We start from the raw sequence: 22,342 nt of genomic DNA on the forward strand, positions 1-22,342 counted from the left end.
ATTGTGCCTGTGTTGATTTTGCTATTTATCGTTTGGTTACAGCCCAGACACTGAAGTTACTTATTAGCTTGTGGGTTTCTATCCCGTAGAAAAGAAAACTTCATGGCCGGGCGCAGTGGCTCACACCTGTAATCCCAGCACTTTGGGAGGCCGAGGTGGGCGGATCACAAGGTCAGGAGATGGAGACCATCCTGGCCAACATGGTGAAACCCCATCTCTACTAAAAATACAAAAATTAGCTGGGCGTGGTGGTGAGCACCTGTAATCCCAGCTACTCGGGAGGCTGAAGCAGGAGAATTGCTTGAACCCGGGAGGCAGAAGTTGCAGTGAGCCAAGATCGCACCACTGTACTCCAGCCTGGACGACAGAATGAGCCTCCATCTCAAAACAAACAAACAAAAAAAAAAAAAAAAGAAAAGAAAAGAAAAGAAAACTTCATTAATTAACCACTTTAGTATGTAATATCACAATCTTATTCTAGCATTCTTCTCTTAAAGTGTTTATGGGCCAGGCACAGTGGCTCACATCTGTAGTCCCAGCCCTTAGGGAGGCTGAGGGAGGATTGCCTGAGCCCAGGAGTTTGAAACTAGCCTGGGCAATATAGCAAGATCTTGTCTCTACTAAAAATTTAAAAAATCAGCAGGGCATAGTAGTGTGTGCCTGTAGTTCCATTTACTTGGGAGGCTGAAGCAATAGGATTGCTTGAGCCCAGGAGGAAGAGGCTACAGTGAGCTATGACTGCACCACTGCATTCCAGCCTGGGTGGCAGAGCGAGACCCTGTCTCAAAAACAAAACAAAACAAAACAAAACAAAAGAATGCTTACAAATACATGAAATACATGTACCCAGCTTCTCAGAATGATCCATGAATCAGAGTTCCCACTCTTTTTCTGAGTTGGTGCGTAGTAGATCTTTGATATGTGTTCATGATATATATGAGTCATCTTTTTTACATGTTTGAAAATTATACTTTGAAAAGGCCTTGTCCAGAGGTGGTTGCTGCATACCTGTTCAGATTTCCTAAGAGGCTGAGAGAAACAGGTACTGGGTGAGCTGGGTCCACTCAAGCCTTCCCAGGGTGCCTGCCCTGCCCTGTGGTGAACACCAGCCCCCTGGGCTGCAGATATCTGCCTGGGGGTCCAATCAGATCCTCAAGACATCTGGGACTGGGCATGGTGGCTCATGCCTGTAATCCCAGCACTTTGTGAGGATGAGGTGGGCGGATCACTTGAGTTCAGGAGTTCAAAACCAGCCTGGCCAACATGGTGAAACCCCATCTCTACTAAAAATACAAAAATTAGTCAGGCGTGGTGATGGGCACCTGTAATTCCAGCTATTCAGGAGGCTGAGGTGGGATAATCACTTGAACTTGGAAGGCAGAGGTTGCAGTGAGCCGAGAATGTTCCACTATCCTCCAGCCTGGGTAACAGAGGGAGACTCTGTCTCAAAAAAAAAAAAAAAAAAAAAAAATAGGCCAGGTGCGGTGGCTTACACCTGTAATCTCAGCACTTTGGGAGGCTGAGGCAGAAGGATCATCTGAGGTCAGGAGTTCAAGACCAGAATGGCCAATATGGTGAAACTCCATGAAACCCCATCTCTACTAAAAAAAAAAAAAAGACAAAATATTAGCTGGGAGTGGTGGCGTGTGCCTGTTAATCCCAGCTACTCAGGAGGCTGAGGCAGGAGAATCGCCTCAACCTGGGAGGTGGAGGTTGCAGTGAGTTGAGATCACACCACTGCCCTCCAGCCTGGGCGACAGAACCAGATTCCATCTCAAACAAAAACAAAAACAAACAAACAAAAAAACATCTGGGAACCTGCCCCAGGCCCCAGTTGAATGCCAGGGCTTGAAGTCTCTGGGAGGGGGTGGTATAGACTTGTGGGACAGATGGAAGGTATACCCTCTCCTGCTCCTCTCGCTTTTCCAGGTGGCCTCCAGAAACAATGTGGCATGATGGGCTATAGGCAGCTCTGCTCAGGGCCTGAGAGGAGAACCAGGGGGCAGTGCCAGGCATGCACTGATGTTAACTTCCCTTCCAGCTGCAGTGGTCAGGATCTGGGGAGGGGAGGAGAGGCATGGTGGATGCTGCCAGAAGGGTGGCTGTGTGTGTGCACTCAAGATCCAGGTTTCCACTTGTAGCCCTAATAAGTCCACGGCTCCTTCCCTTTCACTGCCTGCATTTAGGCTCAGGAGACCCTGGAGGCCATACTTCCTAGAGAGAAGGTCCTTGAAACCCAAGGAGATCCAACAGGCATGAGGATTTTTGTGTACCCCTAAGGAAGTAGCCAGAGAACCAGGTGCTGGTGATTTGGGGTGGGGTAGGGGCTGCATCAGGCTCAGCTGTCCCTGGACCCAGGGCCTTGGGCCAGGAAGGGAGGGGAGGGACCCAATCCAGCAAAAAGGCTTAGGAGCCCATAGGACGGCAGAGCACAGCAGGCTATGAAGCTCTAAGGTGTCGGGCTGGTGGGCTGCCTATGGGGGAAATGGTATCCACCAAGGCCACAGCCAGGAGAAAATGTTGGTATGGCCCCAAAAGCCATAGGGAAGAGGGAGAGGGCAGGCCCCTTGAATCTTAATTTCCCCTTGACCTTTTTTTTTTTTTTTTTGAGACAGTGTCTCTCTGTCACCCAAGCTGGAGTGGAGTGGCCCGATCTCGGCTCACTGCAACCTCCACCTCCTGAATTCAAGCAATTCTCCTGCCTCAGCCTCTCAAGTAGTGATTACAGGCACCTGCCACCATGCCCAGCTAATTTTTGTATTTTTAGTAGAGACAGGGTTTCACCATGTTGACCAGGCTGGTCTCTAACTCCTGACCTCAGGTGATCCACCCACCTTGGCCTCCCAAAGTGCTGGGATTACAGGCATGAGCCACTGTGCCCAGCCCTCTTTGCCTTTCCCTACTATTCCTGGAAGAGCCAAGGTATACAGGATGCCCCACTGGCCCTGCCCCAGAACCTAGCTGGGCAGCCAGGTCAGGGGTCATGTCTGAGCCCTGGGACACTGGGGGCTGTCCTAGGCTAAGGACAAAGAGGGGAGGCTCAGAGCTTGCTTGGATGAGCGTTGAGAATGTGTTCGTGGCTGGGTGTGGTGGTCCTGTAATCCCAGCACTCTGGGAGGCTGAAGTGGGAGGATGGCTTGAGCCCAGGAGTTGGAGACCAACCTGGACAACATGGTGAGACCCTGTCTCTACCAAAAGTACAAAAAATTAGCTGGGCATGATGGTGCACACCTGTAGTCCCAGCTACTCAGAAGGCTGAGGCAGGAGGATCACTTGAACTCAGGAGTTGGAGGCCGCAGTGAGTTATGATCACTCCACTCCACTCCAGCCTGGGCAACACAGTAAGACTCGGTCTCAAAAAAAAAAAAAAAAAAAAAGATGTTCTGGAAGACCCTGCCCCTCCTCTCCTCTGTCTTGTTTTTTTTTTTTTTTGAGATGGAGAATCACTCTGTCACCCAGGCTGGAGTGCAGTGGTGCGATCTCGGTTCACTGCAACCTCTGCCTCCCGGGTTCAATCCAATTCTCCCAAGTAGTAGGGGTTACAGATGCGCACGGCCGCACCTGGCTAATTTCTGTGTTTTTAGTAGAGACTGGGCTTCGCCATGTTGGCCATGGTTTGCCAGGCTGGTCTCGAACTCCTGAACTCAGGTGATCTGCCGGCCTCAGCCTCCCAAAGTGCTGGGATTACAGGTATCCTCAGTCTTGTTAATTACACTGGGGTTTGCTGTGTACAGTGAGATCAGGATGAGGGTGGTGAGGTGGTGATCAGGGGGACCCATGCTTCTGCTCAGGGGGTTGGCAGAAGCCAGCAAGGCTTGGGGTTTCCCTGTTTGGAGCTCTCCAAGTTGAGAGTGCAGAGGAGTGTGAGATGCGTGTGAAAATGCAAACTTAGCTCTCCCTGGCTGGAGGCTGGCATTGGGTGAGTCTCTGGTAGGACCAGGCCATGTATACTTTTAAAGCTTTTTTATTCTTGAAAAGTTCAAAGATATACAAAGATAGACTATGCAGGATAATGAGCCCCCACATACTCCACATCTTTTGTCTGTAATTATCAGGTCGTGGCTACCTCTACCTCTCCCCTCTACCTCTTGTCTCATCTCTACCTCTCCCCCTGACCCCTGCCTCTGGGTCATTTTGCAGCAAATCCCAAATGCCTATATCATTTATCCTAAATATTCCATAAGCATTCCACTATGTAGCTCTGAAAGATAAGGATGCTTACAACACAACTGCAATATCTTTTTTGTTTGTTTGTTTGTTTTTGTAAAGACGGGGATTTCGCCATGTTGCCCAGGCTGGTCTCGAACTCCTGAGCTCAAGCGATTCTCCCACCTCAGCCTGCCAAGTAGCTGGGATTACAGGCGTGTGCCACTGTGCCCAGCCAAGTGCAGTATCTTATCACACCTTTACAAAATTAATAATTCCAATCATCCTATAGTTGATCAGTGTTCAAATTTCCAATTGCCTCATAAAAAGATCATTTCTTAACATTTTGTTTTGTTGCAATTGGTTGCCGTAAGTCACCTAAATATCTTGTCTCTTTTTTATACTTTTTATTGTAGTAAAATAGGTATAACATACAATTTGCCATTTTAACCATTGTAAGTGTTTAACTCAGTGGTGTTAATTACATTCACAATGTGTAGCCATCACCACTATTTAGTTCAAAAATTTCAAGTCTCCTTTATTTTCCTTTTTTTTTTTTTTTTTTTTAATTTTAGGGACTAGGTTTTGCTATGTTGCCCAGGCTGGCCTTAAACTCCTGGTCTCAAGGTGATCCTTCTGCCTTGGCCTCCCGAGTAGCTGGGACTAGAGGTGTGCACTGTCACACCCAGCTTCAAGTCTCTTTTAATTATTATAAAGTTCTGGCCATGCACAGTGGCTCGCAACTGTAATCTCAGCACTTTCGGAGGCCAAGGTGGTCAGATCACCTGAGGTCAGGAGTTCGAGACCAGTCTGGCCAACATGGAGAAACTCCGTCTCTACTAAAAATACAAGAATTAGCTGGGCGTGGTGGCACACGCCTGTAGTCCCAGCTACTCGGGAGGCTGAGGCAAGAGAATTGCTTGAACCTGGGAGGCAGAGGTTGCAGTGAACCAAGATCAAGCCATTTGCACTCCAGCCTGGGCAACAGAGTGAGACTCTGTCTCAAAAAAAAAAAAAAAAAAAAAAAACTATAAAGTTCCCCTTCATCTGAAAATTGAATGTGATTTTAAACAACCTATTTGAGCTCTGAGGTAGATGTCTAAGTTCAAAGCCCACTCCTCCCTTCTGGGGGTCCCAGTTTCATGATCTCTTCTTCCCTTTCCTTCCTGGTAGCTTAAAAAAATAGAGATAACAGGATAAAGGTGAGGAATGAAGGAATGAATGGATGCAGGCAGACGTGAAAACAGCGCCCACCTGGAGAGCTAGAAACATCTGGAGGGCTGGGACCACCTGGAGACGCCCTGTGTCTATGAGCTGCTGTTGTGAGGAGCCTGGAGCCAGTGGACGCTGGGAGGGAGGAGGCTTTAGAGTGGGGGGCAACCGGGGGAGGAAGGAGGTTGGCTGAGCCAGGTCTGGGGGCCTCAGGGACTTCTGTGTCCTCATAACCCACAAAAGCCCTGCCCACCCTGCCCCGGGGCGGCCCACAGTAGCAGCGGCTGGTGGTCCCTGCAGCTGGTCAGCCCCAAGAGTGGGCACAACGTGTGGCCTGGGTACCACAGGGCCAGAAGAGAGGGACAGGGGCCCTGCTCCTGTCACCTGCTACTTCTGCTACCCCAGGACCAAGTCATTGGTGTGAGCCGGTGGCCAGACATCACTGCCCCGCAGGCAGTGGGGGCTCCTCTTGGGCTGGGGGCAGGGCTTGGTGGGCAGCCCTATGGGAGGGGGAGCTGGTGGGGGACCACAGGGACTGACCAAAGAAAGGCAGGCCAGATCCCAGGACACCAGGGGTTCTAAGTCCCCAAGAGTGGGGACTGGGCCGGAGTCAAGTTTTGCCAACCATCGGACCAGCCCTGGGCCTCTATGATGAAGGCATCAGAGAAACCCCATGGGGCCAGAAAGGGGCTGGGGCAACGGTGCACCTTTGGGATCTGGGGTCAGAGGGGGAAGGAGGTGACTGCATGGCAAGGCAAGAGCTGAAGGCCTTCTGGAGAAGGAGGGTCCAGTCCTTGTCCCCACCCTGATCCAGGTCACTGTGGACGCAGCTGGGAGCTGAGCCTGGCAGCCCATGTGACACAATGGTGGGGGGATGGGAGCCCCTACGTGGCCAACACTGCCAGCCACACAGCTAGAGGTCTTGGGGTAAGGGCTGCGTGAAGAGGAATGGGGTCTCTGAGTCCCGCCTCTGTGCTGTCCTCAGGGACACCCTAGAGAAGGGACTTGCTTGGGGGCTGCTTTGAGGAGAGAACAGCTGGTTGGACACACTGGGCTCTGTGGCCTGTGGGACATGAAAGAGGGGACCCAGGGACAGCAACTGGGAAGGGAAAGGAACCCCCGACCCCAGAAGAGTGGGGGGAAGAAAGAGGGGGGAACAGGGATGCCCAGAGCCCATATTGTCAGCCCCATCATCGGCACATCCACCGACAGCCTCCGGGGTCCCCCCGGGCCCACTTTCTCCCCAGACCCTCATCACAAGACCCCAGAGCCTGGACAGTAACAGCAGGTTTACTGTTGGCAACAGCACAGCCCTGTGGCACCCAAGGGTAGCGGGTGGGGTGGCAGCCGGGTCTCCTGGGGCCCCGTTCTCCCTCCTATTCTCTAGGTCCCTGGAGGCCAGACCCCTGGGTGTGGCCCATCCTAGCAGTGGTTCTGGCTGGGTCTGTCCTAGGCAGGAGAGGAGGGTCCCTGGAGAGGCAGTGATGGCTACAGCGGCTGTAGGGAGCTGGGGACACTTCAGGCCAGCCATGACAGGCCCAAGCCTGCTCAGCTCTGCACTTCTGGGGATCCCCTTATTCCTGACTCTCCCCCCTCCCCCACCTGGAAGAGACCTAGGCCCTGCACCCTAATGAGGAGGACCAGGGTGAGGGGGTGCAGAGTGTCCTGGGGGGGCTCCGAGCACTTGGCAGGGGACTCAGCAAGGGGGGAGCGTAGGGCGGGCCTCACGTCTGCAGCTCCAGGAGGCAGTTGGGCTCTGAGGGTGGGGAGCCAGCCGGGCTGGAGCTATGGGCCTCGCAGAGGTCCTGCAGCACCCGGAGCAGCCGGGCCAATGAGTCCTCGGGGACTGTGGGCAGAGGCAGCCATGAGGGCCCCTGGGAGTGAGCCCGAGGACCCCACCCGTGCATCTCTGGAGGGGGCTCGGGCCACGAGCAAGTCCCAGGTGGGCAAGACCTACCTTTGCCAGGGCTCGTGGGCACCGTGCCTGCCTCTGCGCCCCCGCTCAGCTCCCGGTGCCTCTCCCTGTGGGGGAGGTCAGAGTGAGGGCCAGCAGCCTCCACTCTCCCTGCCAGACCTTCTGGTGTCCTTGTGGGAAGGCTGGGGGTGGCCCAGCATGGGCCTCCTGGGCTAGAGGTGGCTCTGGGGGTGATGGCAGGGCTGACTCTTTCAGTCTATGAAGAGGCTGGGCCAAGGCCCACCAGGGCACCTTCCATCTTCTCCCTCCCCGTGTCTCCTCCTCCTCCCCATCCCACTGTGGGTTGACCAGAAGGCCCTTTGCATTTGTTTTGTTTTGTTTTTGAGACAGAGTCTTGTTCTGTGGTCCAGGCTGGAGTGCAGTGGCGCAATCTAAGCTCACTGCAACTTCCACCTCCTGGGTTCAAGCAATTCTCCTGCCTCAGCCTCCTGAGTAGCTGAGATTACAGGCACCCTCCACCACATCAGTTAATTTTTGTATTTTTAGTAGAGAAGAGGTTTCGCCATGTTGGCCAGGCTGGTTTCAAACTCCTGATCTCCAACAATCTGCCTGCCTCCACCTCCCAAAGAGCTGGGATAACAGGCATGAGTCACCGCACCCCACCTTCGTGGGTTTTGAGGGCAGAGATAAACCCTGGAAGAGTCGATGAGGAATGGGGAGGACCACGCCCTTCCTCCTTGCAGAGTGTAGGGGTGTGACAGATGAATGAACTCCAGCTCTAGTTGGCTCAGGGGAAGCTGAGCGCATGGGAAGCACTGGATCACCTTGAAGTATCCTGGCACCAGCCACATCTCCAGAGACCCTGAGTGATGGGGCCTTGGCATCCTGTTTTTTAAAGCTGATCTTTAAAAGCATCCTGTTTTTTCTAAGCTTCTGCCAAGGCTGAGAACCACTGGACGAAGCAAGATGGCCAAGGAACTCAGGGAATTGGCTGAGGCTGTGCCTGTACTCCAAGGGCCCAGGGGAACAGCTGGGCAGGTTGCAAGATGGGCTCAGTCAGCACATGGCATGAAGCAGGCATGGCCCTGACCCTTGGGGCCTCTGTCCTAACCTGAGCTGGCCTCGTGCTGCAGAGAGGTACTCCTGGTGCCCTCCCCAGATGTGGCCAATTACAAGAGAGGTGACCAGCCACCATGGAGCAGCCCCAAGCCTGGCACGTTCCCCAGGCTGCACAGGCTCTCCTGGCTGGGACTCACCACAGCATGGCCTCCACACCCAGCAGGTGCCGGTAGATGAGCTGGGCCTCAAGGTCATGGTCAAGAGGATCATTCCACTCCTGCAGGGTCACCCGTGACCGGGTCTTATCGCAGCCCTGACCTGGGGGCACAGAGAGGGCAAAGTTACGAGCAGACACTTGGGACTACCATGTCCAACACTGTGTTTGCACAGATGGAGAAACAGAGGCCTGGAGAGGAGAGAGATGCACTCGGGGGTCCCTGGTGAGGGCTGGGCTGGGAGCATAGCCTGGTAAGTCTGACCCAGGCCCTGCCTCGGCTCCCCACCCTCTGGGGGCAGCAGCTCCTCTTGGGGTCAGCCCCTGCACCACGGGATGCGTGACTGAGGAGCATGGATATCATCAGGATATGACTCGGGTTGCTGGGTAACTTTTGGTTTTGAGACGGAGTCTCGCTCTGTCGCGCAGGCTGCAGTGCAGTGGCACGATCTTGGCTCACTGCGAGCTCTGCCTCCCAGGTTCACGCCATTCTCCTGTTTCAGACTCCTGAGTAGCTGGGACTGCAGATGCCCGCCACCACGCCCAGCTAATTTTTTATATTTTTAGTAGAGACGGGGTTTCACTGTGTTAACCAGGATGGTCTCGATCTCCTGACCTCGTGATTTGCCCGTCTCGGCCTCCCAAAGTGCTGAGATTACAGGCGTGAGCCACCGCGCACAGCCAGGGAGCCGGGTAACTTTCTGGAAGACTGTCTGCCTGGAAGGGAGCAGGCTGAAATGTTAACATCATGGTGAGTTGGGCCACAGGGGGTTCATGCCTTAGAATGAGCTGGTCCTGCAGCTTGCTGTCTTTATGACCTTGCCAAGTCATCTGCCTTCCCTAAGCCTCAGCTTCTCCTCCATACAGTGGAATAACAGGCCCTGTCTCTTGGGCCAGGGTGGGTCCCACCTTGCCGATAATGAGAGTATCGCTCTGATGGTTACAGGCAGAGGCTGCAGGCCATATCAGCCAGCCAGCAATGCCCTTGCAAAGAGTCACCAAGAGGCCAGGCACAGTGGCTCACACCTGTAATCCCAGCACTTTGGGAGGCTGAGGCAGGAAGATAGCTTGAGGCCAGGAGTTCAAGACCAGTCTGGGCAACATAGTGAGACCCTGACTCTACAAAAAAATAAAATAGAAAATAGCTGGGTGTGGTGGCATGTGCCTGTAGTCCCAGTTCTGCAGGAGGCTGAGGCAGGAGGATGGCTTGAGCCCAGGAGGTCAAGGCTACAGTGAGCTATGATTATGCCACTGCACTCCAGCCTGGGTGAGAGAGTGAGAGACCCAACTCAAAACAAAAACAAAAACAAAAGAGTCACCCATCCCTATACAGTGCTTGGCTGTAAATCCAGGGCTGGGCTAGAGTGCGTGGGTCAGTTTTCGATGGCCTCTGCCACACTGGGCTCTGGGGACCAAGGTTTGGCCTGGCCTGAAGGACAGGGGACTCGAAGTGCTGAGTCTACTCTGTAAAGTAAGTGTGGATAACAGGGAGAAGGTCTCGAAAGTTCTAGAACTGTGCTGTTCTACAGGGCGGCAGCTAGCCACATGAAGCTATTTGAGTTAATTAAAATTAAAACAACGTTTTTTGTTTCTTTTCTGTTTTTTTGTTGTTTTTTTTTTTTTTTTTTTTGAGATGGAGTCTCGCTCTGTCGCCAGGCTGGAGTGCAGTGGCACCATCTTGGCTTACTGCAACTTCTGCCTCCCAGGTTCAAGCAGTTCTCCTGCCTCAGCCTCCTGAGTGGCTGGGACTACAGGCCCACGCCGCCATGCCTGGCTAATGTTTTTTTTGTATTTTAGCAGAGATGGGGTTTCACCATGTTGCCTAGGCTCGTCTCTAACTCCTGAGCTCAGGCAATCTGCCTACCTTGGCCTCCCAAAGTGTTAGGATTACAGGCGTGAGCCACCACACCCGGCCAAAACAACATTTTTAAAAATGTGAAACTCAGGCCAGATGTGGTGGCTCACTCCTACAATCTCAGCACTTTGGGAGGCCGAGGCAGGAGGATTGCTTGAGCCTGGGAATTCAAGACCAGCCTGAACAACATAGCAAGACCCCACCTCTAAAAAAATTTTTTTTAACAGAGCCAGGTGTGGTGATGCATGCCGGTAGTGCCAGCCTACTCAGAGGCTGGGGCAGGAGGATTGCTTGAGCCCAGGAGTTGGAGGCTGCAGTGAGCTATGATCGTGCCACTGCACTCCAGCCTGGGCAACAGAGCAAGACCCTGTTTTAAAAAATTAAACAAAAAAAAACCCTCAGCTCCTCAAGCCACATTTCAAGTGCTCAAGAACCACAGGTGCTAGAACCTAGAGTACTACACAGTATGGCGTCCTTCTAGAAGCTCCTCTATGCCATCCCTCTAGTGCCCAAGGCTCAGGGTCCCCTCCCACCCACAGCTCCGGATTCAGATGGCCAGCATTGGAGTGTGCGAACCCAGGGGCTCTCTGGCTCTCATTAGCAGGGGGCTCCTCGAATGTGTTCCTGAGAACACCTGTTCTGTAAGAAGCTCCTTGGGGAAGAGAAGGGTTCCCTGTCAAAAGAGTTTGGGAAGTGCTGGGTTAAACCACGTTAGAAATGGAATTCTAGGCCGGGCGTGGTGGCTCACACCTGTAATCCCAGCACTTTGGGAGGCCGAGGAGGGCAGATCATGAGGTCGGGAGTTCAAGACCAGCCTGGCCAACATGGTAAAACCCCGTCTTTACTGAAAATACAAAACTTAGCTGGATGCAGTGGCTTGCGCCTGTAGTACTTGGGAGGCTGAGGCAGGAGAATCACTTGAGCCTGGGAAACGGAGATTGCAGTGAGCCGAGATTGCACCACTGCACTCCAGCCTGGATGATAGAGTGAGACTCGGTATCAAACAACAACAACAACAACAACAACAACAAAAACAAGAGCAGCTTGACTAACATGGTGAAACCCCATCTCTAGTCAAAATACAAAAAAATTAGCTAGGCTTGGTGGCGAGTGCCGGTAATCCCAGCTACTGGGGAGGTTGAGGCAGGAGAATTGCTTGACCCTGGGAGGTGGAGATTGCAGTGAGCTGAGATCGTGCCATTGCACTCCAGTCTGGGGGACAGAGTGAAAGTCTGTGTCTGAAAAAAAAAAAAAAAAAGAAGAAGAAATAAAAAGAAATGGGATTCTAACGTGTTTTCGGGCCTCCTTAGAGCCTTCAGCGAATTCACTCATATGCATCACACACATCACGTGGCATTTCCCAAACCACCTGGTCCACGGGACCCTTTCTGCCCAGAGCTCCTGGAGGGGCCAGCATTCCTTGGGTTAGGTCCCTGCAGGTGCGCAGCAGGGCTCAGGGTCCCATCGTTCAGCCAGAGGCCCGATCTCACAGTGGACGGATGCAGAGCCCGGGACCCAGGCCTCCTCTCTCACTTGTCTTCTCTTTTTGGTGGCAGCAGCTCCACTTGTCCCCACGGAAGACGCCAGGGTGGTAGGAGCCCAGCAGTCCGGTGTTGTTGATGCTCACCTTCCGCAGCGCAGACAGCCACTGGTTAAGCTCATTCACACACTGCAGGGGACACGGAGGGGGAGGCCTGTTCAGACGTCACCTCCTCCAGGAAGCCCTCCTAACCCGGAGCTCCTGTACCACGCCAGACGCCATGTTCCCCACCATACCAACCCAGCAGCTTTGAGTGAATTAGTAGAAGCTGCCCTTCCTCCAGTGGAACATGACCCATGCCCGGGTGCATGGCCTGGAGAGCAGGTGCAGTGGCTCACTCCTATAATCCCAGTGGCTCACTCCTATAATGCCATCATGGCTGGCTAATTTCTTTTTTTTAGAGATGGGGTATTGCTACATTGGCCAGGCTGTTCTCAAACTCCTGGCCTCCAGTGATCCTCCCACCTCAGCCTCCCAAAGTGCTGGGACTACAGCTGGGATTATAGGGGGCCGAGGTGGGAGGATCGCTTGAGCCCAGGAATTCAAGACCAGCCTGGGCAACACAGCAAGACTTCATCCTCTCCTCTCCCACCTGTCTTGTCTTTTTGGTGGCAGCAGCTCCACTTGTCCCCATGGAAGGCACCGGGATGGTAGGAGCCCAGGAGGCTGGTGTGGGCTGGATTTCAGCCGCCGCTGGCCCCTTGGCCATGCTCGCAGGTATTCCAGAACCCGCCAAATATATTTGGTGGCCCTGATATCACTACTTTTCCCAGTGGCTCTGAACCCTGACACAAAAGGGAACTCCTAGAGGGAAGGGCACAGAGGGACAGGTCTGTGACTTCCTCCCCACAGGCCAGGATGGTCAAGCCTGGAAGAAACCAACCCCCCTCCAGCTGCAGGCTTCCTACTTGTCCCACATGTCCCTGCCCTAGATACACATCTGGGTCACCCTCCTACAAGGTCCCTGCTCGAATGCCACCCATCAGAGGTCCTCCCTGACCACTCTTTAATTAATTTACTAATTTATTTATTTATTTATTTTGAGATGGAGTCTTGCTCTGTCACCAGGCTGGAGTGCAGTGGCTCGATCTCAGCTCACTGCAACCTCCACCTCCCAGGTTCAAGTGATTCTCCTGCCTCAGCCCCCCAAGTAGCTGGGACTACAGGCACGCGCCACCACGCCCAGCTAATTTTTGTATTCTCCCTAACCACTGTTAATAGGACAGACCGCTCCCTGCTATACCCCACTCTGTTCCCTCCCTTGCTCCCTTAGTCCCTTCTGGTTCCCTTCAAGTCACTATCACAATTTGCTTTTTTTTTTTTTTTTTAAGAGACAGGGTCTCACTCTGTAGCCCAGGCTGGAGTGCAGTGGTGTGATCATAGTTCACTGCAGCCTCCAACTCCTGGGTTCAGGCTATCTTCCTGCCTCAGCCTCCCAAGTAGCTGGAATCACAGGTGCATGCCATCACGGCTGGCTAATTTTTTTTTGTAGAGATGGGGTCTTGCTACATTGGCCAGGCTGTTCTCAAACTCCTGGCCTCCAGTGATCCTCCCACCTCAGCCTCCCAAAGTACTGGGACTACAGGCATGAGCCGACATTTGAAACATGTATTTATTGGCCCATCTTCTCCCTGGGATATCAGCTCCATGAGGGCAGGACTCTGCCTCATCTGCCACTGTATCCCCTCACCTAGAATCATGCCTGGAACCTAGGAGGTGCTCAGTAAGTATTTTTTAAATAAATGAATGAATCAGTTAATGAAGGAACAGATGAGAAGGTTACTTGAGAACATGCACCCAGAGCCACACAGAGCATAATGTTTGATTATTAGGCATTGATACAGACACAGAACCACACAGGTGCCAGCTCAGACTTTCTTTTTTAGAGAAAGGGTCTTGCTCTGTTGCCCCGGCTAGAATGCCGGGATTATCCGCGTGAACCAGCGTGCCTGGCCCCCATCTCAGTTATCTGGAAATAGTTTCCAACAAATGGGTGCAACGTGCAAATTTCACATCACGGGGATGCACCTGTCTGTGCACTGGCCCACACACAGACCTACACATGGATGCCCAGGGAAAGACATGGGCCATGGCCTCCTGGGGGCTCAGGCCCCTGGACAACACACACACACCTGTCCCTGACACCTCCCAGATTAGACACACCCTGCGGTGCCTAATGTAGCTGGTAGCGGGGCGAGAGGCTCAATCAATTCTTTTCTCATCCAGTCCACTCAGGCCACTCCCACAGCACCCAGGCCACTCCCACAGAGCTCAGGCCACTCCCATAGCACCCAGGCCATTCCCACAGCATCCAGGGCATTCCCATAGAGCTCAGGCCACTCCCACAATACCCAGGCCACTCCCACAGGGCTCATGCCACTCCCACAGTACCCAGGCCTCTCCCACAGCACCCAAGCCACTCCCACAGTGTTCAGGCCACTCCCACAGCACCCGCTCCCCTCCCCGCACCTTGCACTGCAGGTAGGCAGTCTGGGGCCTGCCGGCGTCGTCCGTGTAGATGACCTGCATGACGTGCGAGCTGCCAAAGCTCTTTTCCTCAACCTTTTCCGCTGCCCGGATGTTGGCTAACTTGATGAGGGCGCTTTTCTGGGGCAGGCAGGGAGGAGGAGGCTCAGGGACCTAGCCAGGGGCATTCCATTCCCCATCTCTGGGCCTCAGTCTCCCCTTCTGCAGCACCAGGGGTAGGCGTGGGAGACCCAGAGTGACCTCAGCCAGGGCAGAGCACAGACTGATGGTGACCAAGTGCCCAGCAACTGGGAGAGGAGGACCTGGCCTCTCTGGGGGCCACTCCCAGAAGGCCTCGGAGGTGTGAGCTTTGGGGTAGTATCTGGACAGCCAGCATTCCCTGGGCTACAAAGTCAATCCGGCCATGGCCAAGGCTTTGTGACTTTGCATTTATTAATTTTCCAACTTGCTTTTGTAGTCCCAGGCTCTAATAGTCATATCCTGACCGGGCGCAGTGGCTCACACATGTAACCCCAGCATTTTGGGAGGCCGAGGAAGGCGGATCACCTGAGGTTGGGAGTTCGAGACCAGCCTGACAAACATGGAGAAACTCCATGTCTACTAAAAATACAAAATTAGCCGGGCATGGTGGCGCATGCCTGTAATCCCAGCTACTTGGGAGGCTGAGGCAGGAGAATCGCTTGAACCCGGGAGGCGGAGGTTGCGGTGAGCCAAGATCGCACCATTGCACTCTGGCCTGGGCAACAAAAGCAAAACTCCATCTCAAAAAAAAAAAAAAAATGGGACCAGAATTAAATAATGCCCATGTAGTCAAATCTTTCAACCCTGGCAAGGAAGATGTATAATAATCATCTGAGTGCTTTGGGAGGCTGAGGCAGGAGGATTGCCTGAGGCCAGGAGTTTGAGAACAGCCTGGGCAGCATAGCAAGACCCCATCTCCGCAAAAAAAAAAAGTTAAAGAAAATTAGCTGGGCTTGGTGGCACGTGCCTGTAGTCCCAGCTACTCGGGAGGCTGAGGCAGGAAGATTGCTTGAGCCCAGGAGTTTGAGGCTGCAGTCAGCTATGATCGCACCACTGCACTACAGCCTGGGTGACAGAGCAAGACCCGGTCTCAAAAAATAATTATCATCATCTGAGGGGTCTTTGGTCGGAAGGGGCGGGCCCCTCATCTGGTGGGACCCCTGAGCTGGTTGAGAACATGGTGGGTGATGAGCTCCTTCACCTACTCCTAGCCCCCTCTCACATGCCCAGGGCTAGGCTGGGTACTCCTGGAAGATCATCCCCATAGCCTGCATGACTGGGGGCAGGTATACAGCAAGTAGTCACCAGGTCCATGGAGGAAGTATGTCCTCAGCCCTTCCTGGGAGAAGAGAGCTTGCAGGAGAGGTGACCCATGACTCAGAGAGGGCTGTACAAGGTGATCTTTGAGATCCCTTCCCACGCCAAGATTCCGTGCTTCTATATTCCTGCCTCTTCCAGGAAGCCTCCCCTGTCTGCCCTAGCCTCCTACTCATCTAGCAGCCCAGGTGATGTACTATCTTTAATAATACCATTTGCCTAAATAGTACTACCTGCCAGGCCCTGGGTCAGGACCCTTAGGGAGATCATCTCATTTAATCCTCAACAACCTGGCAAGGTCGGATCAACTTCCTCCATATTCATTTTTTTTTTTGAGACGGAGTCTTGCTCTGTTGCCCAGGTTGGAGTGCAGTGACACGATCTCGGCTCACTGCAACTTCTGCCTCCCGGGTTCAAGCGATTCCCGTGCCTCAGCCTCCTGAGTAGCTGGGACTACAGGCACCCACCACCACACCCGGCTGATTTTTTGTATTTTTAGTAGAGACGGGGTTTCTCCATGTTGGCCAGGCTGGTCTCAAACTCCTAACCTCAAGTGATCCACCCGCCTTGGCCTCCCAAAGTCCTGGGATTACAGGCGTGAGCCACCGTGCCCGGCCCTCCTAGGTTCTGACAAGCAGTACAGATGCCACACACCTGGCTTTCTTCTCTGACCCCGGGGGTACCTCAAGTGGGCTCCAAGGAAGGGGACAGTTGCCTCTAAGGTGCCCCACTTGCCGGCCTCTCAGAGCCCCACTTGCCGGCCTCCCTCCTTACCCACCTTGGAGCTGGGCGTCTTCGCGAAGCTGAGGGCCTCGGTAGTGAGGGAGAAGTAGAGCTTCTTGAAGGAGGAGGACATGAGGGGGCCCTTGCCCTTGGTCCTGTGGATGAAGAGTGGCCCCTCCTTCACAGGTGGCGCCTGCAAACTCAGCGTCCGCTGCAGGTCCAGCTCTGCCAGGCCAGGGAGGGAGGAGAATAGAGAGCCCAGTGAATGAGGGCGGGACTGGGGGGAGCGGAGCAGTGGGCGGGGCCATGGGGCTCAAGGGCTGAGCAAATCTGAACAGCAGGCAGTGGACGTAGTCATGGGGCTCAAGGGCGGAGCAAACATCAACAGCTGGTGGTGCGCGGGGTGACAGATGGACTGAGGAAGGCAGGGCCATGGGCTTGGAGGCGGGACACGCGTCAGTAGCAGGTGGCGGCGGGGCTATGGAGCTCAAGGATGGAGCAAATGTCAACAGGCACAGATGATGGGGGGTGAGGCCATGGGTCTAGGGGTGGGGCAAACGTCAAGAGCAGGCAGTGGGCAGGGTCACAGGAAGCACAAACAGTGGTGCGTGGGTCTATGGCCTGGGGGCCTGGCAAATGTCAACAGCAGGCGGTGGGTGGGGCCACGAGAGGAACAAACAGCGGTGGGTGGGGCCGTGGGGCTCAAGGGCGGAGCAAACGTCAGCAGTAGGCTGTGGGCGGGTCTGTGCAGGGCGGCGCTCACCGTCCTTCTCCTCGATGTCCACGAGCTTGGTGATGAAGTCCTTTAGCTGCGCCACGCCCTGGCGCACGGTGGGCTGCAGCGGCTCCATCCAAGCCTCCTTGGCCCTGGAAGCCGGCGTGTCCATGTTGCCCACGTTCTGGACTGCCTGGAGGTGACAGCAGGAAGGACCAGGTTCTGCTAGGTTAGGGGCCTAGCCACTGCACCCCCTCCCACCCCCCCTCCCCAAGTCTTTGCTACTCAGCTGTAGCGATGGAGGCAGAGGCGACAGAGGCCCTGCCCACGGGCCCCCTCCAACCCCACTAGGGATCAGGGAGGAGAGGATCATGAAGTTTGATGCCTTATGATAACTGAGACCACTTGGGCCTTCCTCTGTAGGTTTAGCTGACGCTGCTGCACTGGATACCCCACCCCGGTGCCGGGCACATAGGTGCAGCCTGAGAGTAAGCAGACCCGGGTTGGAAGGTCCCGCGATTCACCACCGACAGGATGGGCGGCCTTGGCAACCCCCGACCCCTCGCAGGCCTGTTCCCTTATCCATGAGATGGAGCTCGGACAAGGTGGCCACAGGAAGGCTTTGCAAACTGTGAAGTGCAGTGCCTACGTGGGCGTGCCAGTGGCCTCGCCGGAGCCGGTAGGGAACACTCTGCAGTCCAGGCCAGGGCCCCGGTAGGACACCCAGCTGTGCATCCCGCCCGTGGCCGCAAGGCCCGCACCTTGGCCAACAGGAGCAGGGTGCGGCTGGTGCGGGCGTCCGCGTGGCGCTCTCGCAGGTGGAAGAGCTTGGGCGACATGATGGCGGGAGAGAAGAAGCGCAGGCACAGGAAGCTGGTGACGGCGATGAACGGTACATTCTGGAGGGGTGCGGAAGAGCGCGGGCTGGAGTCCCCCAGACCAGGGCTCCTGGCAGCCCCCTCCCCTTAGGCTCCGTCCCTGACCCTCGCCGGGACACAGCCTCCCTGGTCCTCCCCAGCGCTCCCTGGTTCCCCACCGCTCTTCGCCCCTCGCCGGGACACAGCCTCCCTGGTCCTCCCCAGCGCTCCCTGGTTCCCCACCGCTCTTCGCCCCTCGCCCCAGCCCAGTCCAACCCGGCCCAGCCTAGCCCAGCGGGTGGAGGGCGCACCTCGTGCTGGGCGCCGGGGAAGCGCTCGCGCACGCGCCGGAAGAGCTGGCGGAAGGTGGCGCGCACCACGGCGGGGCACGCGCGAACCGAGCGGCTGAGCGCGCTCAGCAGGGCCCCCAGGTGGGCGCGCAGCGTCTGCGCGCTCTGCTCCAGCACCTCGGCCTCGGTCTGCGGGCGGTGCAGCCCGGAGCACCTGCGTGGAACGGGGCGGGTTGGCAGAGGAGGTCGCGGTCAGCGCCAGGGCCACGACAGGAACAGTGGCTCTCACAGCAGCCAGGACACGGACACAGGGGACAATACACGGGTGGGCAGAAGCACAAACACACATGCTGACAGGGCCTGATCCCAACCCGCTGCCGCTGCGCCCCGCACCCCCCCGGAGTTACCCCCGGCCTCACCCTACATCCTTAACTTCCACTTTGCTGGGGTCCAGCTCCACGTACTTCTTCTCCTCAAACACCTTGTTGATGATGGGGCCCAGGACGCCGTGCAGGTACTGCATCCCGGCCACCTGAGGACCACCGCAGGTCACACTGATCCTGTCTCCCCCAGTCCCACTCCAGCTGCCCACCTTCTCCCGGCAGCCGCCCTTGCACCGTTTGCCTGCCGTATCCGCCCAGGAGGGGGCCAGGTACACATGCAGGGCAAACTGTTTATTCATGAATGAATGAATGAGTGAGTGAATGAATGACTAGAATTCTTAGCCCTTGTAATCCTAGCACTTTGGGAGGCCAAGGCAGGAGGATCACTTGAGGCCAGGAGTTTGAGACCAGCCTGGGCAACATAGTGAGACTGTCTCTAACTTAAATTTTAATCACACACACATTCTTTTTGGGGGGGGGTTGCGGGGCACGGAGTCTAGCACGGGGCCCAGGCTAGAGTGCAGTGGCGTGAGCTCACTACAACCTCTGGCTTCTGGTTCAAGTGAGTCTCCTGCCTCAGCCTCCCCAGTAGCTGGGATTACAGGTGCCCACCACCATGCCAGGCTAATTTTTGTATTTTTAGTAGAGGTGGGGTTTCGCCATGTTGGCCAGGCTGGTCTCGAACTCCTGACCTTAAGTGATCCGCCCGCCTCAGCCTCCCAAAGTGCTGGAATTACAGGCATGAGCCACTATGCCCAGCCCACATTCTTAACCTTAAAGGGCTCTGAATATGGAGATAGAACACTGGAGTCGAAGTCCCAGCCCCCTCTGTCTCTCTCTCTGAAGCTCAGTGTTGTCATTTGCAAGATGAGGACAATATAGCATGCAACCTCACCTTCAGAAAAGACTCCATGGACTTTGAGGCCAGAGAGTTGCTCCGGAACAGGGTGTTGGTCTCACCTACAAACAGAGGTCCCAGTGGGTAGGGGGCTGGGACAAAGCTTTTGGGGGAGGGGGAGGACAGAGGACCTTGGGGCTGGGGGATCTAAGCTGGCCCCTCAATAAAGGGCCTCCTCGCCACCTCCCAGCCCACTGTCCCACCTCTGCCCTTGGCTCTGTTCCTTGCCTCCCTCCTGTCTGACCCCATCTGCCTCCTACAGGAGGAGCCCACCCACCCCCAAACACCTCCCAGTGTTCTGGGCCCAGCTCCTTCCCAGGCCTCACTGGTGCGACTCAGCTCCAGCTGGAAGAGCAGGTCCAGGAAGTCCTTGGCCAGCCCCTGCCCCAGGAAGAGCTTGAGCAGGTTCGTGGCCACGTCCTGGCGACACTCGGTGCTGGTTGTCTCCTCGATGAGTGGGATCAGCTGCCCTGGGCCCTGCAGGGAGAGGCACGGGGGATCCCGAACCTTTCCCTCTGAGGACCTCAGAGCATCCCAGGGAAAGAGGACATTTTCCCAAGGGGTGGCTGGGGACGGGGCCCTGGACACTGGCCAGCTCCTCACATCCCCAGACCTCAGGTTTCTGCTCTGCAGAATGGGTTTAGAAGGACAGGCGCACAGGCCTACTGCCACTGGACCCTCCCACCCTGCCCAGGCCCCCTCACCTGCATGCCCAGCTTGACCTCGTGGCACAGCAGGTGCACCAGTGGCTGGTAGTAGCTGGAGGGCAGCACCGTCTCATCCCGCAGCCGCACCTCCAGCTGCAAGGAGCCCAGGTTGCCCCTGGAATGGGCAGCCTGTGACCTCTCCACCAGGGACTCAGGCCACCCTGGACCACACCGCTCCCATGGCCTCCAGTTTTTTCCCTTGGGGCCAGCCTCCCATCTCTCTGCTCATGCCCTCCATCCGGATGCCCTGCACAGCTCTGCCTCCCAGGCTCTGCCCGGGCTATTTATTTTCTGTTTTTGGAAAGCCCTTCCTGTCTCTGCACTCAAGGCACCTCTATCTGTCTTCGAGGTCTGGCTCCCTGCCACCTCCAAGCTTGGGTATGTGGAGCTGCCAGCCTTGAATCTATCAACTCCCAGATAATGGCACCATCATGGGTACACTTTACAGCAGAAGCAAATCCCCAACCCTCATAACAACCTAATAGGGAAACTGAGACCCGAGCCAGTTCAGCAATTTGCCACATTAGATTGAGCTTCCCAGCTTCCCTGTTCTGATAGGGAAGTTCAGAACAGAGAAGGGTGTGAACCAAGTGGGAGCCTCTAAGGCTCCCACTGCCCCTGCTCAGCACGAGCCTCATGCACAGAGCAGTGTTAAGATGGGCCCCTGGGCCTGGCGCAGTGGCTCATGCCTGTAATTCCAGCACTTTGGGAGGCCAAGGCAGGCAGATCACTTGAGGTCATGAGTTCAAGACCAGCCTGGCTGACACGGCAAAACCCCATCTCTATTAAAATATATATATAAAAATTAGCCAGGCATTGTGGCAGGTGCCTGTAATCGCAGCTACTCGGGAGACTGAGGCAGGAGAAGCGCTTCAACCCAGGAAGCAGAGGTTGCAGTGAGCCAGGATTGCACCACTGCACTCCAGCCTGACTCTGTCTCAAAAAAAAAAAAAAAAAAAAAAAATAAGATGGCAAGATGGGCCTTGGCTGGTTCTATGGAAATACCTTGTGCTGGACACACAGCCGTCCACCTGCTCCTACCCTGTTAAGGATGGGAACTGGGGGAATGGGGGTCTGGGGCCTTCCACAGAGACACAAAGCTGAACCATTGAGGGCTGTGGGCCACAGCAAACAAGCCAGAGGGCTTCCTAGACAGGCTGCCAGATTTAGCAAAACGACCCAAGACACCCAGTTAAATGTGAATATTTTATTTACTTATTAACTATTTTTTTTAGAGATGGGGTCTTGCTATGTTGCCCAGGCTGGTCTTGAACTCCTGGGCTCAAGTGATCCTCCTGCCTTGGCCTCCCAAAGTGCTGAGATTACAGGCATGCACCACCATACCCGGCCTAAATTTGAATATTTTTAGTATAGGTATGTCTCAAATAGTGCATGGTCATTCTTCTTCTTTATTTTTTATTTTTATTTTTTGCTGAGATGGAGTCCTGCTCTGTCACCCAGGCTGGAGTGCAGTGGTGCGATCTCGGCTCACTGCAACCTCCACCTCCCAGGTTCAAGCAGTTCTCCATCCTCAGCCTCCCAAGTAGCTGAGATTAGAGGTGCCCGCCACCACATCCGGGTAATTTTTGTATTTTTAGTAGAGACAGGATTTCACCATGTTGGCCAGGCTGGTCTTGAACTCCTGATCTCATGATCCACCCGCCTCGGCCACCCAAAGTGCTGAGATTACAGGCATGAGCCACCGCAACCGGCTGTTTTCTTGAGACGGAGTTTCGCTCTTGTCACCGAGGCTGGAGTGCAGTGGTGGGATCTCGGCTCACTGCAACCTCCATCTCCTGGGTTCAAGCAATTATCCTGCTTCAGCCTCCCAAGTAGCTTGGATTACAGGTGCCCACCACCATTTTTTGTACTTTTAGTAGAGACGGTGTTTCACCATGTTGGCCAGGCTGGTCTCGAACTCTTGACCTCAAGTGATCCACCCGCCTCAAACTCCCAAAGTGTTGGGATTACAAGTGTGAGTCACCACGCCCAGCGGTTATTCT

At 54.9% G+C, this 22,342-nt stretch overlaps 1 protein-coding gene and 1 long non-coding RNA gene across 7 annotated transcripts in view; one reads left to right on the forward strand and one right to left on the reverse strand.

The window, feature by feature from the left end:
• Nucleotides 1-3,948: 3,948 nt before the first annotated feature.
• Nucleotides 3,949-22,342, reverse strand: part of LOC101146405 (ras GTPase-activating protein 4) — a 37,413-nt gene continuing 19,019 nt past the window's right edge. Inside the window, exons 9-21 of one of the 6 annotated variants that reach the window (XM_055392899.2) lie at nucleotides 20,337-20,454; nucleotides 19,959-20,109; nucleotides 19,630-19,694; nucleotides 18,771-18,883; nucleotides 18,373-18,565; nucleotides 17,966-18,103; nucleotides 17,253-17,397; nucleotides 16,545-16,714; nucleotides 14,411-14,548; nucleotides 11,935-12,070; nucleotides 8,530-8,650; nucleotides 7,316-7,380; nucleotides 3,949-7,204 (exon numbers count right to left, since the gene is read on the reverse strand). In XM_055392899.2, coding sequence (XP_055248874.1) covers nucleotides 7,083-7,204; nucleotides 7,316-7,380; nucleotides 8,530-8,650; nucleotides 11,935-12,070; nucleotides 14,411-14,548; nucleotides 16,545-16,714; nucleotides 17,253-17,397; nucleotides 17,966-18,103; nucleotides 18,373-18,565; nucleotides 18,771-18,883; nucleotides 19,630-19,694; nucleotides 19,959-20,109; nucleotides 20,337-20,454 — 1,675 coding nt within the window. In that variant the 3' untranslated portion in view covers nucleotides 3,949-7,082. Of the gene's footprint in view, nucleotides 7,205-7,315; nucleotides 7,381-8,528; nucleotides 8,651-8,944; nucleotides 11,376-11,691; nucleotides 12,071-14,410; nucleotides 14,549-16,544; nucleotides 16,715-17,252; nucleotides 17,398-17,965; nucleotides 18,104-18,372; nucleotides 18,566-18,770; nucleotides 18,884-19,629; nucleotides 19,695-19,958; nucleotides 20,110-20,336; nucleotides 20,455-22,342 lie in introns of those variants that run through there. The other 5 variants (XM_055392900.2, XR_008681445.2, XR_008681444.2 and 2 more) reach the window with 5 other exon arrangements.
• LOC134758843 (uncharacterized) lies at nucleotides 17,323-19,842 on the forward strand. Its single transcript, XR_010134493.1, has 2 exons — nucleotides 17,323-17,433; nucleotides 17,628-19,842. It is a non-coding gene; the product is annotated as an uncharacterized lncRNA (long non-coding RNA).

Source organism: Gorilla gorilla, chromosome 6 (assembly GCF_029281585.2).
Source record: "Gorilla gorilla gorilla isolate KB3781 chromosome 6, NHGRI_mGorGor1-v2.1_pri, whole genome shotgun sequence".
In the NCBI taxonomy this organism is placed as follows: Eukaryota; Metazoa; Chordata; class Mammalia; order Primates; family Hominidae; genus Gorilla; species Gorilla gorilla.